General features: G+C 57.3%; 1 protein-coding gene across 8 annotated transcripts in view; it reads right to left on the bottom strand.

The window, feature by feature from the left end:
* The window catches only part of SPNS2 (SPNS lysolipid transporter 2, sphingosine-1-phosphate), a 42,178-nt gene that overhangs the window by 21,045 nt on the left and 7,451 nt on the right, over nt 1-13,682 (bottom strand). For 6 of the 8 annotated variants that reach the window (XR_006693165.3, XR_012425148.1, XR_006693166.3 and 3 more), the window contains exon 2: nt 5,907-5,972. The exons of the other annotated variants lie outside the window; for them this stretch is intronic. Coding sequence is in view for 2 of the 6 variants with exons in the window: in XM_045375594.3 (XP_045231529.2) it covers nt 5,907-5,972 (66 nt within the window). In the remaining 4 variants the exon portion in view is untranslated. The remainder of the gene's footprint in view (nt 1-5,906; nt 5,973-13,682) is intronic. 8 annotated transcript variants of the gene reach the window in all.

The raw sequence follows: 13,682 nt of genomic DNA, 5'->3' as shown, positions 1-13,682 counted from the left end.
AGCCCTGAGTAGCCTTCAGCTTCCTCTGCTGCCCCCTCCCACACTTGGTCCCAGAATGAATATCCTGAGACACACATCTTTTTGTTTTGTTTTGGTTTGAGATGGAGTCTCGCTCTGTCACCCAGACTGGAGTGCAGTGGTGCGATCTCAGCTCGCTGCAACCTCCGCCTCCCAGGTTCAAGCAATTCTCCTGCCTCAGCCTCCCAAGTAGCTGGGATTACAGGCACCCACCACCACAACCGGCTAATTTTTTGTATTTTTAGCAGAGATGGGGTTTCACCGTGTTAGCCAGAACAGTCTTGATCTCCCAGCCTTGTGATCCGCCTGCCTTGGCCTCCCAAAGTGCTGGGATGACAGGCGTGAGCCACCGCACCCAGCCTGAGACACACATCTTACCTGGACTGCCCCGCTCCAAAACCTTCTCTGGCTCCCTACTGCCCCAAGACAAAATCTGCATGCCTTATCTTGGCCTTCAAGCCTTTGATAGTCAGAGCCTGCCCACCGTCCAGCCTCTTCTCCTTCTGTTCTCCCCATACACCAACCCACGGCCAATGGGCCACAAGCCACTCCAGTCAGGCAGTGCCACAAACAACCTTCGTCCTCCCTCGCCCTTCACTGTGTTGCACTGACGCCGATTTCCTCAGCTCTAGCTTCCAATTCACTTTTCTTTTCTTCTTTTTTTTTTTTTTTTTTTGAGACGGAGTCTCACTCTGTCCCCCAGGCTGGAGTGCAGTGGCCGGATCTCAGCTCACTGCAAGCTCCGCCTCCCGGGTTCACGCCATTCTCCTGCCTCAGCCTCCTGAGTAGCTGGGACTACAGGCGCCCGCCACCTCGCCCGGCTAGTTTTTTGTATTTTTTAGTAGAGACGGGGTTTCACCGTGTTAGCCAGGATGGTCTCGATCTCCTGACCTCGTGATCCACCCGTCTCGGCCTCCCAAAGTGCTGGGATTACAGGCTTGAGTCACCGCGCCCGGCCACACTTTTCTTTTCAACTAGGTTTAGTCTACTCATTAACCCACCTAATCGTTCCATTTTTAAATACTTATATTTTTCACTTCTAGTATTTTTGAATATTAGTCTTTTAAACATTTTCCGGTTCTCTTTTCATAATGTTCGGTTCTTGTCTTACAAATCCTATTCTTTCCTTTAGAGCTTTGAATATTAAACACGCCTAATTTTAAAGTCCCTTTGCGACGAGTCTGTTTTCCCATTTCAGAGTCAGCTGACTCCCTCTCAAAAAAATGAGAGAGAACTGTGTGCTCTATTATTTTTTTTTTGAGACAGAGTCTTGGTCTTATTACCCAGGCTGGAGTGCAGTGGTGCGATCTCGGTTCACTGCAACCTCCACCTCTTGGGTTCAAGCGATTCTCCTGCCTCAGCCTCCCGAGTAGCTGAGATTACAGGTGCCCACACCATGCTCAGCTAACTTATGTATTTTAGTAGAGACGGGGTTCACCATGTTGGTTCAGGCTGGTCTCAAATTGCTGACCTCAGGTGATCCACCCACCTCGGCCTCCCCAAAGTGCTGGGATTACAGGTGTGAGCCACCGTGCCCGGCCTGCTCTATTAATTTTGAATTTGTCTTCAGTGGAAATTGTCCCCTGTGTCCCATGCAGGCTCTGGGTCATGAAGAATTCCCTGGCCAGGCGCGGTGGCTCAGACCTGTCATCCCAGCACTTTGGGAGGCCGAGGCGGGCAGATCACAAGGTCAGGAGATCGAAACCATCCTGGCTAACACGGTGAAACCCCGTCTCTACTAAAAATACAAAAAATTAGCCGGGCGTGGTGGCGGGCGCCTGTAGTCCCAGCTACTCGGGAAGCTGAGGCAGGAGAATGGTGTGAACCCGGGAGGCGGAGCTTGCAGTGAGCCAAGATTGCGCCACCGCACTCCAGCCTGGGCGACTGAGCGAGACTCTGTCTCAAAAAAAAAAAAAAAAAAAGAATTCCCTAAGGAATGGTTTGGGATTTGCTTCTGCTGGGGGTCCCTGGAAACACAGGGGGCCTCTAAGGGGAAGGAAGTGGAAGCCCCAGGCCTGTAGGGAGCAGGGGCTGGAACTAGGCTTTCTGCATAAAGCCAGAGCCACGTGGGAAATGCCCATGCTTGAAATGGAACCGTACCAGAAAAACTACCCACCAGCCTGGGGACACAGCTTGGAATCAGGAAGCTTGAATGGAAACAAAATCACCCATGATTAGAATGAAGAAACCCCAGGCCTGGAAACTGAGCCAGGCGGGCGTTCCTCTGAAGAATCTGGGTGATGTGTTATGTGGAAGTTTGCTGCGCTACTCTCACTACTTTTTATGTCTGTTTAAAATTTTTCATGATAAAAATGTTTATATTAAAAATACTGTAACAAGCTTCGAAGACATTTATCTGGTCCCTAAACACTCTGCATCACTTGGCTTCAATTCTAGCTCCCACTCCGGTTTTTGAGTTCAGCTCTCTGCTTCTGGCATCTGGGAATTTCCCTGCTAGCTTTAGCTGTCAAGCTCAGCTTTGTAATTTAAACATGTTTTCTTGGCATATTTTATCTAGCTTGGAGGGGAAAGGAGGGCTTCACACATCTACTCGATCTCACGCGCTGACTACAAACTCTAACTCATCCTTCAAAGCCCCATTCAAACGTCTCCTCCTCAGGGAAGTGCTCTCCACCTGCCACCAGCCAGAGCTACCTATACACTCTCTGCCATCCACCCAGGCTCCCACAGTCCCCCTGTACCCGGGTGATGACTTGATGATACGTTTTCTGCCCCCGTAGATAAAGCAAATCTACCTGAGGGCAGGAACTGAGTCTGGGCAGAGCCCAGCACACAACCTGCCAAGCACTAGGTTCAGTGGCAGCTGCTTCTTTAGGTATAGGCCATGGGGGTTCCTGATTTCCCAAAACAGCAAAACCTGTGAGCTATAATTGTGTGTGTGTGTGAGAGAGAGTCTTGCTCTGTCACCCAGGCTGGAGTGCAGTCGTGCGATCTTGGCTCACTGCAATCTCTACCTCCTGGCTTCAAGCAATTCTCCTGCCTCAGCCTCCCGGGTAGCAGGGATTACAAGTGCCCGCCACCACACCTGGCTAGTTTTTGTATTTTCAGTAGAGACGGGGTTTCACCATGTTGACCAGGCTGGTCTTGAACTCTTGACCTCAGATGATCCACCCACCTCGGCCTCCCAAAGTGCTGGGATTACAGGCGTGAGCCTGGCCTATAAACTGTAGTTCTGCTGTGGGCTTTCACAGAGACTGAGCGATGGCTCCTGCGGGGGGCCAGGAGCCAGGTCCAAACCAGCAGCCGTCTAATCTGCAAAGGGGCCACTGAAAGTGGGCTCGTCCTCAGCAGTTTTTGTGCCCAGTCCCAAGAGGGAAACAGCAGGGGCAAGCCCAGGCCTAACCCTCAGCCACCCCCACTCCCTGTCTCCCGGCCCAGCAGCCCCTGGTGCCCACAAATAAGCAGGCAGCCCAGCTCTCAGCTCCGGCCCTTTGATCTGGGCAGGCACCAACACCTGGCTGGCGCCCTCCACCTGGCTCCGACCTTATCGGGCCTGGGGAAGGCACAGGTGCCTGGGACACAGGCCAATTAGGTGACTTGCCTAGTTGTCCACTGAGTCACATCCTGGTCTACTCGCCTGGCTTCTTGGCTTAGGTGGCCGAAGCGGTGAGGGCACCCTGGGGGGTCCATCCCAGCTGTGCCAGGGGTACGTGACAGGTGAGGGCCATGGTGTACAGACTAGAGGGTCCCTGAGAATGCCGGGAATTCTCACCATGGCCCAGAGGCACCCACCCTGGGGACACAGAGATGCCAGGCATCCAGGCCCCCCCAGGCCCATGGGCAGCAGAGGCAGAGGCCCAGGTCCCTATTCCAGGCCAGCTACTCTCCACCGCCAGCCCTCAAGCAAGCCATTTCCCTCTCTTGGGCCTTCGTCCCTCTATCTGGTAAGTGAAGCTGACAAACGGAGCCCGTAGGGTTACTGGAAGAATGAAACAAGATGACGCCTGTGTGTGCTTTGTCCACCTCCACCCAGGCCACCAGGGTGACGAGGGACGGAGTGACTTCTCTTTCGAGAGCCTGAGAAGCCAGCCTGGGACAGAACCGCAGAAAGAACCAGGGAACCCTCACACCTGCCTTGAGCCAAGCCCACCACCCTCCCCACCCCAGCCTGGCCCGGGACCCTCCCACCATTCCCTGCACCTCCTGCCCCCGCTTCCTGGGCTATGCTGGCCCCAACCATGCTCAGTGGGCATTAAATGGAGGACGCGTGGGGTAGAGCCTTGCTCCAGATGAGGCAGTGAGGCCGGGACCAGGAGGGGGCTGAGGCTGAGGCCAGGTCCCCAGTGAGTCAGGGGCCACACAGGGTGGGGGATGGGAAGCTAGGCCTTCTCCCACCCTTTCCTTGCCAGCCTGGCAGCCCACTCCTTCCCATGCGCCCACGTGGCTGAAACTCCATTGCCCGGCTGAAGTGCTGGTCACTGCGTGCGCACAGCCCAGGGGGCTGGAGGAACCTGTCTCAGGTGGCAGGGCAGACAGACTTATTCTGGCCTAGCCAGGGAGACCCAGGAAGGGGTAGGGGAGGGGTGGGGCTCATGGCCTGGGAAAACATGATGTCTGCCAGGGCAGGCACCTGGCCACCTGTAGGGGATACTGGACCACACAGCCTTGCCCCATCCTAGCACAGTCAAGTCTCACCTGAGCCCGAGAACCATCGCAACCCCTCTCTCTGAGCCCCAAAGTCCCCATCTGGGCTATAAGGACAGCTAGGAAGGGGGGCAAGGGGAGTGGCTGTGGCATTCTGCAAGCTCGGGAGGCACTGTGCATACTGGAATGCCACTTAGACAGGTCAGGCAGGTTCTTGGACAGAACCAGCTCACTCCACCCTCTCCCTCCCAGGAGGGCCCAGGCAGGGGAAGGGGTTCACCGACTGGAATGCAGACCATGGGGACCTCATCCTGCATCTGACTGGGGCTTACAGCCGGAGGGACTCCAGGGCCAAGGACCCAGAAAAGGCAGAACCCAGGCTGGGGCCACACAGCACGACTAGAACAGAGTCAGGACCAGGCCTCCTGCCCCCAGCCCTGGGTGGCAGCACTGGCCTTAGTCTCTGCCCGGGCCTGAGGGGCGCTGCTAAGGGCATTGCCAACATGGCCTCCGCCAGTGGGAAGGTCAGGGAGCCCAGGGCCCAGCTCCCACAAGGCCGTGTCGCGGGGAGGGCAGGCAGAAGGGAGACATGTTCCCCAGAGGGAGGGGCTGGTGGGCTGCCCTAAGTGGTTAATAGCCTCCCACACTGTCCCAGTCCAGCTTCCAGCAGCCTGGGGGCTCAGGCCCTGCTCTGGCAGCCCATCAGAAGCCTGGGCCCCAGGGAACCTCAGGCCCACGTCCAGTCCAGGGCCCAGATTCTCAGGCGCCTGCCCCGGGCTTGGGAACTGCTCTGGGGCTGACTAGGTGGAGTTTCCTGCCTCGTCACCTAAGAGGTGATTCCCAGGGTTGATGGTATTGGAAGGAATGTGGGGGAGGGCAGGGGATAAAAACAGGGTCACCACGGCTCTGTTGGCATTGCCCAACTTACTGAATTAAGGAGCTCCCTGCACCAGCCTCAGGAAGGAACCTGGATCGATCACTGGGTCCCGACGAGGCCCCAGGACCCAGAGAAAGGTCACCTCTGCAACCTTTGCCTGCACTCTCCTTTACCTTGATAGCCTCTCGGGCCAGGTATTATTCATTTTGTCACACAAGAAAAGCAGCAGAGGCTCAGAGAAGCAGCGCCATCGGCGGGCTGCAGTAGTGGGACAGGGATGCAAAGCCCACTGTCTTTCCAGGAGTCAGGACAGGGGCAGACAGACCCGGTGGCAGATGACGGCCAGCAGGACAGGACCCGCAACGCGAACACCTGGGTGCGGGGGAAGGTGGGAGGTGGGCCTCACCTGACTGCAGCAGGCCGGCGCCTCGGTCCTTGACCCCAAAGTGCTGCTGGATGTCCAGAAGGACGCCTGGAGGGAAGACAGAGGGTGCTCACTGGCCGAGTCTGATGCTGGTGTCCCCACAGACCAGACCAGCCTCTTTCCCGCCTTGCAGGGCGCAGCCTGGCCGCATCTGCAGAGCTCCTGCTCTGCTGCGACCTCTACCCTGCCCAGGTTTCCCAGGCCTCCCTCCTGCCTCCACGGGGACCTCCTGTCCTCAGCCTGTTCCCATCACTCACAAGGGCCTGAGGGGCAGGGAGAGGCAGGGCTCCTCTGTGGTCATTCTGCCCCATGGGCAACCACACCTCCTACCTGCCAGCTCGGGCCTCTTCCCTACCTGTGGCCCAGGCTGTGGAGCAACGCAATAGACATGGGCCTTTCCCTCAGGGAGACCAAAAGCCTACCACCCAGAGAGCAGTGGGGGGCCCTGAGAGCTGCGGGGAGCCCTCTGGCCTGGGAGGGGCAGCCACACTCACTCTGGTTCACCTGCACGTGTGCACAACCACATTCGCACACGCACACCTGCACACACATCCGCACACCCACACACACGCACGCACACCCACACGTGCACACCCACACACGTGCGCACACACACCCACACACATGCGTGCACACATACGTGTGCACAAGCACCTGCACACACACACATGCTCTCACCCCAGCTGCCCTCAGGATTATAACTGGGCCCCCCATTTTCAGATTCAGGCCTGGGGTACAGAGGGAAGCAGGCGGGGCTCCAGGCCCGCCCGCTTTCTTGGGAGAAGTGGATTTCTTGAGGCCGCACCCGCTCCCAAGCCCAACTACTTTAGGGCTTTGCATGTCACGGGGTGGGGGCAGCAGCTGGACCACCCAGAAACCACCCACAGCTCCAGCAGACTGGCAGAGCCATGGCTTCTGGGGGACAGGCGGGATCTTGGACCCTCTACCCCTCGCAGCACTCAGCCAGGGTTCCTGGTTAAACACAACCCCCATCCCCGCGGGCCTCGGTCTCCACCTGCATTATCTCTGAGGACAGAAGGACCCAGGCCACAGGCCAGAGCCCCCCGACCATAGCACATCTGCAGTGAGGAGGGACGGGGAAGAAGGAGGAGGAGGAGGAGATGGCCCTGCCCTTGGGGGCCCCACAGGCAAGGACAGAGGCCTTTAGGGGACTCCAGAGCTCTTCATGATGACGATGATGATGGCAGCATTCAACAGATGATGGTTTGCCTAATTGAGCACTAAATGCCTGTTTAATCCTCACACAGCCCTAGGAGGCTGGTACTAGGATCCAAGTTGACAGATGAGGAAACTGGAGCACAGGAAGTTAGGCCATGGGCTCAAAGTCACACTACAGGGAAGCAGGAAAAAGTGGAATCTCCAGGCCCTGTATGAGGATCCCGTTGGCAGCTGGGACTGGGGGTGCAGAAGGAGTGGGGAGTCTGGAATGTCACTGTCCCTTCTGAGACCCAGGTTGGGATGCTGAGCAATTTCCCGGAATGCAGGAGCAGACGGGCGGATGTCCTAGCAGCCTGACAGCCAGAGAAACTGTCTTCCTCCTTGTTAATGACCTGAGTGGATTGACCATAATTACCCGTAATGAAGAGGCTGTGTGAGGCCCAGTTAATGACTTAATAACCAAGGCAGGCTGTGGCTTTGCCTTGAAGGTAGAAGCCGGGGCCAGTCCTAGGCCTGTGGATGGCAGAGCCAGCAAGAGGGACCTCTGAGGTGCCCCGACCCAGCCCCAGAGGCTCCTAGCCCCACAACCCATTCCTTTCTGGGTCAGGACTCTGTTCCCCCTCCTGACACGTGGGTTTGATCCCATCCCTCTGTGGCACAGTCAGTCATCTGGGGCTCCCCTGCGTCCAAGGCCCTTCACGAGACTGCAGGGTGCAGGTTTGGTCCTGCCAGCCCTGCCCTCGGGCCTCCCTTCTCAGGACACCACCCCTCCACTAGCCACCCCAAGCTACTCATGACCCCCTGACTCCACGCACTTCCTCTTCTATCCTGGTACAACTTCGTCAACTACGCTCACTCCTGCCACTTCTTCAAGGCCAGTTCAGCTGCCTTCTGTTCTGGAATATCTCCCCCGCTTGCTACCCTCCCACCACCCTCAGTAAGTTAGTTGCCCCCACTCTCCCCCGTCCAAACTCGTTTCGCGCTGGGCCCACCAGGATGAGTGGGAATGCACAGGGAACGCACACAGAAGCATAGCTGGGAGCAGCTCCTGAGCTGAGTCACTAGTTACTGCTTCCCGCTAAGTTCCAAGGAATGCGTGAGGCTTTGAAGATGGTACAGATGCTGTCCTCACTATCTGTGCTGGTATTTATGATTCTCACCCCGTTTTAGATAGGAAGAAACCCAGGCTCTGAGACATGAAGTAATTGGTCACACAGTCCATTCTGTTTTGGAGGTGAGATCTGAAACCAGGTCTATTGCCAAAGACCAAAGCTTGTTCTCCTGCCACGCTGCCTTCTGCATGGTTTGCTGGTACCCTCCAGGGCAGCACACACATGGCCCACAGGGACTTCACATGTGGGTGAATGTGGCTTCATCCTCCACTAGACCACAAACATGGCAGGAGCCGTGGCGGGTCATCTCCGGGACCCAGAGCAGGGGCTGTCGCGATTTTGGTGTCGGGTGGACAAGAGGATGGGCAGAGGCAGGAGGAGGCAGGAGGAGGCAGGAGGTTCCCATCCATAGTCCAGAGGAGCGACATGGGTCTGCAGCAACTGCAGGTTCTGTTTCTGGGAGGGACATGGGTCTGCAGCAACTGCAGGTTCCGTTTCTGGGAGGGACATGGGTCTGCAGCAACTGCAGGTTCCATTTCTGGGAGGGACATGGGTCTGCAGTAACTGGGAGGGACATGGGTCTGCAGTAACTGCAGGTTCTGTTTCTGGGAGGGACATGGGTCTGCAGTAACTGGGAGGGACATGGGTCTGCAGTAACTGCAGGTTCTGTTTCTGGGAGGGACATGGGTCTGCAGTAACTGCAGGTTCTGTTTCTGGGAGGGACATGGGTCTGCAGTAACTGGGAGGGACATGGGTCTGCAGTAACTGCAGGTTCTGTTTCTGGGAGGGACATGGGTCTGCAGTAACTGCAGGTTCTGTTTCTGGGAGGGACATGGGTCTGCAGTAACTGCAGGTTCTGTTTCTGGGAGGGACATGGGTCTGCAGTAACTACAGGTTCTGTTTCTGGGAGGGAGGCCGTATCAAAATAGCCATCATGACGACATCCTGTGTCCACGGCAAATCAAAGCACTCTCGCTTCCTCCCGGCAGCACATTCCAGCCATCCAGCTGCACACTTCCCCATCCGATGACTTCAAGGTCCAGGATTTGCCTCTGCCTCCAGGAAACCTTCTCCTGACTTCCTACCACATAGAGCTCCTGGTAGAGGGAGAACATCCATCCACATCCAGATGGGCATCTAAGGTCTCTGGGAAGTCCTGGGCAGTTCCCAGGACACAGGAAGCTTTGGATAACACGGCCTGCCCCCATCCCACCACTGCCCGGCGCTCAGGCTTGGGTCCAAGGCCAAATTCCAGGAAAAAGACCAGAGAGAACCTTCCCAAGGAGCAGGGCTTCCTGCAGGCTGCGAGGCCCAAGGTCGGACCCTGTCTGAGCCTTTCTGGCTTGCTTTCCCTCTTCCGGGCCTGGAAGCGGCCACAGCCACAGGAGGGCAAGATCCCACTGGCCGCTGGCACGGGAAGCGTGTGTCACAGCAGCTCGGCAGGTCGCCTCAGATTTTCCTTTGGGCTCCAGCATGGCTCGGGCCCACACACCCCTCCCTTCTTAACCACAGCCTTATTTTTAGCCTCTTTCCTGGAGGCTGAGGTTTGGTGGGTCACAGGACGGGACTCACGCCCAGGAGCAGCCTCCCACAGCTCGGGCCAAGCCCACCCCACCAGCCCTGGAACATGCGAAGTGGGGTTCCTACCCCAGATGCAGACCCCAGCCAACACAGCCACAACGCAGGCCTCTCCAGGCAGCGCCCCAAATCCACAGCCAGAATCATCTCCTGGCCACAGGGTCCTCATCACCCAAGAAAACATTCTGGAACAACATCCACTGACAACAGTTACATACCTTCCAAGACAAGGGAGGTCTCACCTCTTGTCTGAGGCCACCATCCCCTCCTCTGGGCGAACTGTCTCTCGCCTGGCGGGGAGGCTGCGCTGGGTCAGTCCTTGGCTTGGGCCCGTGCATTCAGCCTCTCCCCAGCTTCCAGCTCCCGGACAGCAGCCCACAAACACGCCCACACCTCCCTCACCCTGGTGGTGAGGGCAGCTCTGACTTGTCCCCACTACCAGCTGCTCCTTTCCTCTCCTCCTTTCACAGGGGACAGCATTTGTTGTTTTGAGACAGGGTCTTGCTCTCTGACCCAGGCTAAAGTGGCACAAGCACAGCTCACCACAGCCTCAGCCTTTTGGGCTCCAGCCATCCTCCTGCCTCAGCCTCCCGAGCAGCTGGGACCACAGGCGTGCACCACCACACTCAGCTAAGAAGTTCTGGAGAGTTCTTTCCCTTCCCAAGTCGCTATTCTCACCTCCTTTCCTCCTCTGAAACCAACCACCTGCTGGAGGCTCAACTCCCAGACACTCTCATCCCTGTTTTCCAGCCTCCTGACTCCGATTCCTCGGCTCACCACTGGGTCCCCATTCCCTGAGCGGACCCTGCAGGACACTGCAGGACCCTGGGAGTCAGCCAGGATACCCCTTCGGCTCCCTCTGCCCCATGAATGGGCCCCGGTGATTCTCCATCTGCTTCATCGCCCAGCCTCCTCCCTGGGCTCCCTGCGTCCAGCCCCTGCCAGCCAGCTGGCATCCCTCCTGCTACCTGGTCTCACAAGCCCTTACGAATCTTCTAGAGTTCTAGGTCCCGGCCTGGGCCTCTAGAGACCACAAGACAGTTCCTGGACTCAAGGAGCTAATGCTGTGACCCACTGGTTACCTCTGGCCTCAGAATCACCCATCAGTCCTTCAAGATCCACTGGCCCAGACCCCTGGCTCAGTAATGGTACCAGTAACAACAATGACAGCGCACATATTGACACGTATCGGCCAACTAGTTTGTGCCAGGCGCTGTTCTACGAGTGTCAGCCCGGTGGGTACGGCTGCCCACTCACACTTAGCAGCACCTTTGCCGCCCAGAATTCCAGCATTTGAGGCCTCCATGACCTGGCCCTAAGCCAGCTCTTCTCCCACCCACAGTGCCCGCCACACACACATACAGCCCCCGACTCCAGGCAAAGGCCAATGCTGCTAGCCCTGACTTTTCACCTCCCTGGACCCCGATTTCTTCCTGGGGAGATCAGTGGTCCCCAAACCTGCCTGAGAATCCCAATGACCTTTAAGGAGGGTGTGTTTATTAAAATACAGCTCCCTGGGGCCCTCCCCAAACCTGCAGAGTCACCCTTTCTAGATGTGGGGCCCAAGAATCTATCAACGCAGTGCCCAGGTGATCGGAAACCACCGGCCGGGCTGCTCCGAGCTCCCTGGAATCGCACATCACAGGCCGCAGGCCTCCCAGCCCTGGCTACCGCCGTGCTTCTTCCTGGGCTGTCACTCTCCAGCCATTAAGACCAGCCTCACCTCTAGGACCCAGATCCAAGGTCGCGTCTACCAGGACGCCTGCCTCTCTCCTCTGAGGCTCATGGTGAAGCGGTGCCTATAACCTCAAGGGCACCCCCAGAACTGCATGGACTCTGGCCCTGACTTACTCAACAGCTGGCCCCAGACACTCACAGTGATTCCCCATCACTGCTGGTCCTTCAGTAGACCCCAGAGGAGTCAAGCCCCGATTCCAGGACTCCTGGCCTCCTCCTCCCTCCTCCAGCCAGGCCCAATCTGCTGACATCACAGAATCCTCGAAAGGCCAAGGTGTAAGAGGAAACCCACACTGACCACGAGAGCCCTCAGCTCAGGCCAGCCTCAAACACAACATGCCAACAGCGTGATCCTGAGGTCTTTTCCTTCCCAGGCAGCCTAGACAGGGCACCTCAAGCTTGTCCCCACATACCCCCTGCTTTCCCCAAGTACAGTCAGCGTCAGCCCACATTCACCTTGCCTGAGCCTCTCTCAGAGCAGCAGGCGGCCTAAATTCTCAAGAGCATGGGCTCCAGAACTGGAGCATCTGGGTTTAAATCCTGGTTTTCCCACTTTCTCTGCTGTGTGACCTTGGGAAAATAGCATAACCTCTCTGTGCCAATTTCCTCCTCTGTAATATGGCTGAATTTGAAGACCTGCTTCATTTCATATGGTTGTTGTGAGGTTTAAGTAGATTAATCCACATACAGTGTTTAGAACAGTGCCTGGCACATAGTAGGCACTCAATAAATGTCATAAATGTTATCGTTGGTCATTAACTAGTAGGACAGGACACAGCCCCAGCTATGACTTGAGAACAATGGGGCATTCCCACCTTGGTTTTCTTTTATCCAAAATGGGGGCAGATGCCTGGAAAGACAAGGCCTAGGGATCTGAACGGATGGGCCCTGATGCCCTTGACCAGTCCCTCTGAGAGGGATCCGGGTCCCCATGTGAGAGGCCTCAGGGCTGGCTTACACTGGGAGTCTTACCCCTGCTCCGGTAATTACAGGGGCCTGAGAACCTGGCTCTGCTGGCCTGGCGCTGGATGGCTAAGGCTGGGAACCCACAGGCTGGCCCCGCCGGCACCCCACCAGCCTAGGGACTGGGCCAAGGCAGTCCCTGAGCCAGTGCCCTGGACTCAGGCACACTCACTCCTACTTATCACTTATCCCACTTATCCCACAGGGCAAGATCCTGCCCCGTCTGCCTGGAGTAGGCTATGTGACCTTCAGGAGCAGCCGGCCCCCACTCTGAGCCTCAGGTTGCCCATTGCAGAAGTGGCCCAGAATCCCAAGACATCCCTGCTGGGTTCGTTTCTGAATCTCAACTGGGTTTGTTCTACATGTGCCGGTCCCCTACCCCCATGCCACCCTGCAAATCTGGGTCATTCATGGCAGAGCAGCTTAGTGATCGTCTCTGCAGGGACCATGAGGATGAGGCCCCCAGCCCAGAGCCTTGGGCCCTTAGAGAAACACCCCTCCCCACTCAAGAGCCTGCCGGCATACCCTGCTAGCCCTAGAGACACCACCCCGGAGCCCAGCGCGTCCCCCTCCTCCCTGCTGTGTCTCTATGCCAAGAGTGGGCGGGGCCGGGCTGCCGGGCCTCTGGCCTGTGGTTCTAGTCTATCATTTGGGGCCAGCTTTACTGGAACCAGGCTCTCTGCCTTAGTAATTTGGGGGCTTTGTACAGCTACTCCTTCCTCAACTCAGCCTCCCCAGCCCTGTCCTGGCCCAGGGGCTCCCAAGACCACCAGGGGCCAGGGACAAGGTGGCCACAGCCTTATCATGACCCACAGGGGGTGTGGCCAGTGGGTCATGATATGCCAGCCAGACACGGGATAAGGCAGGGGCCTGGGGAAGAGGGTGGGGAAGAGATAAGAGACCTCAGAATGGTTCCCCTCAAGCCCACAAACTCTCAGCCTTCTCCCCACGTGCTGCTTCCGTAGCCGAGGCGGCCAGGGACTGCTGCTCCCCGCCTCACATGGAAGCTGAGATGAAGAAGGTGAGCGGGACAGAGGCTGCAGGGGCCAGGCCGAGCTGGGCCCCAGGCTCCCACATCTGGCCTATGTTCTCCACCTGCACCCCAACAACTCCCCCCCAAAAAAGGCTGCAAGTAGTCACCCCTCAACATCCACACCAGCTGTCCTCACACGGGTGCCAGAAACAGCTG

The sequence above is a fragment of the Macaca fascicularis genome, chromosome 16 (genome assembly GCF_037993035.2).
Source record: "Macaca fascicularis isolate 582-1 chromosome 16, T2T-MFA8v1.1".
Classification (NCBI taxonomy): Eukaryota; Metazoa; Chordata; class Mammalia; order Primates; family Cercopithecidae; genus Macaca; species Macaca fascicularis.
This window is presented reverse-complemented; position numbering and strand designations above follow the sequence as displayed.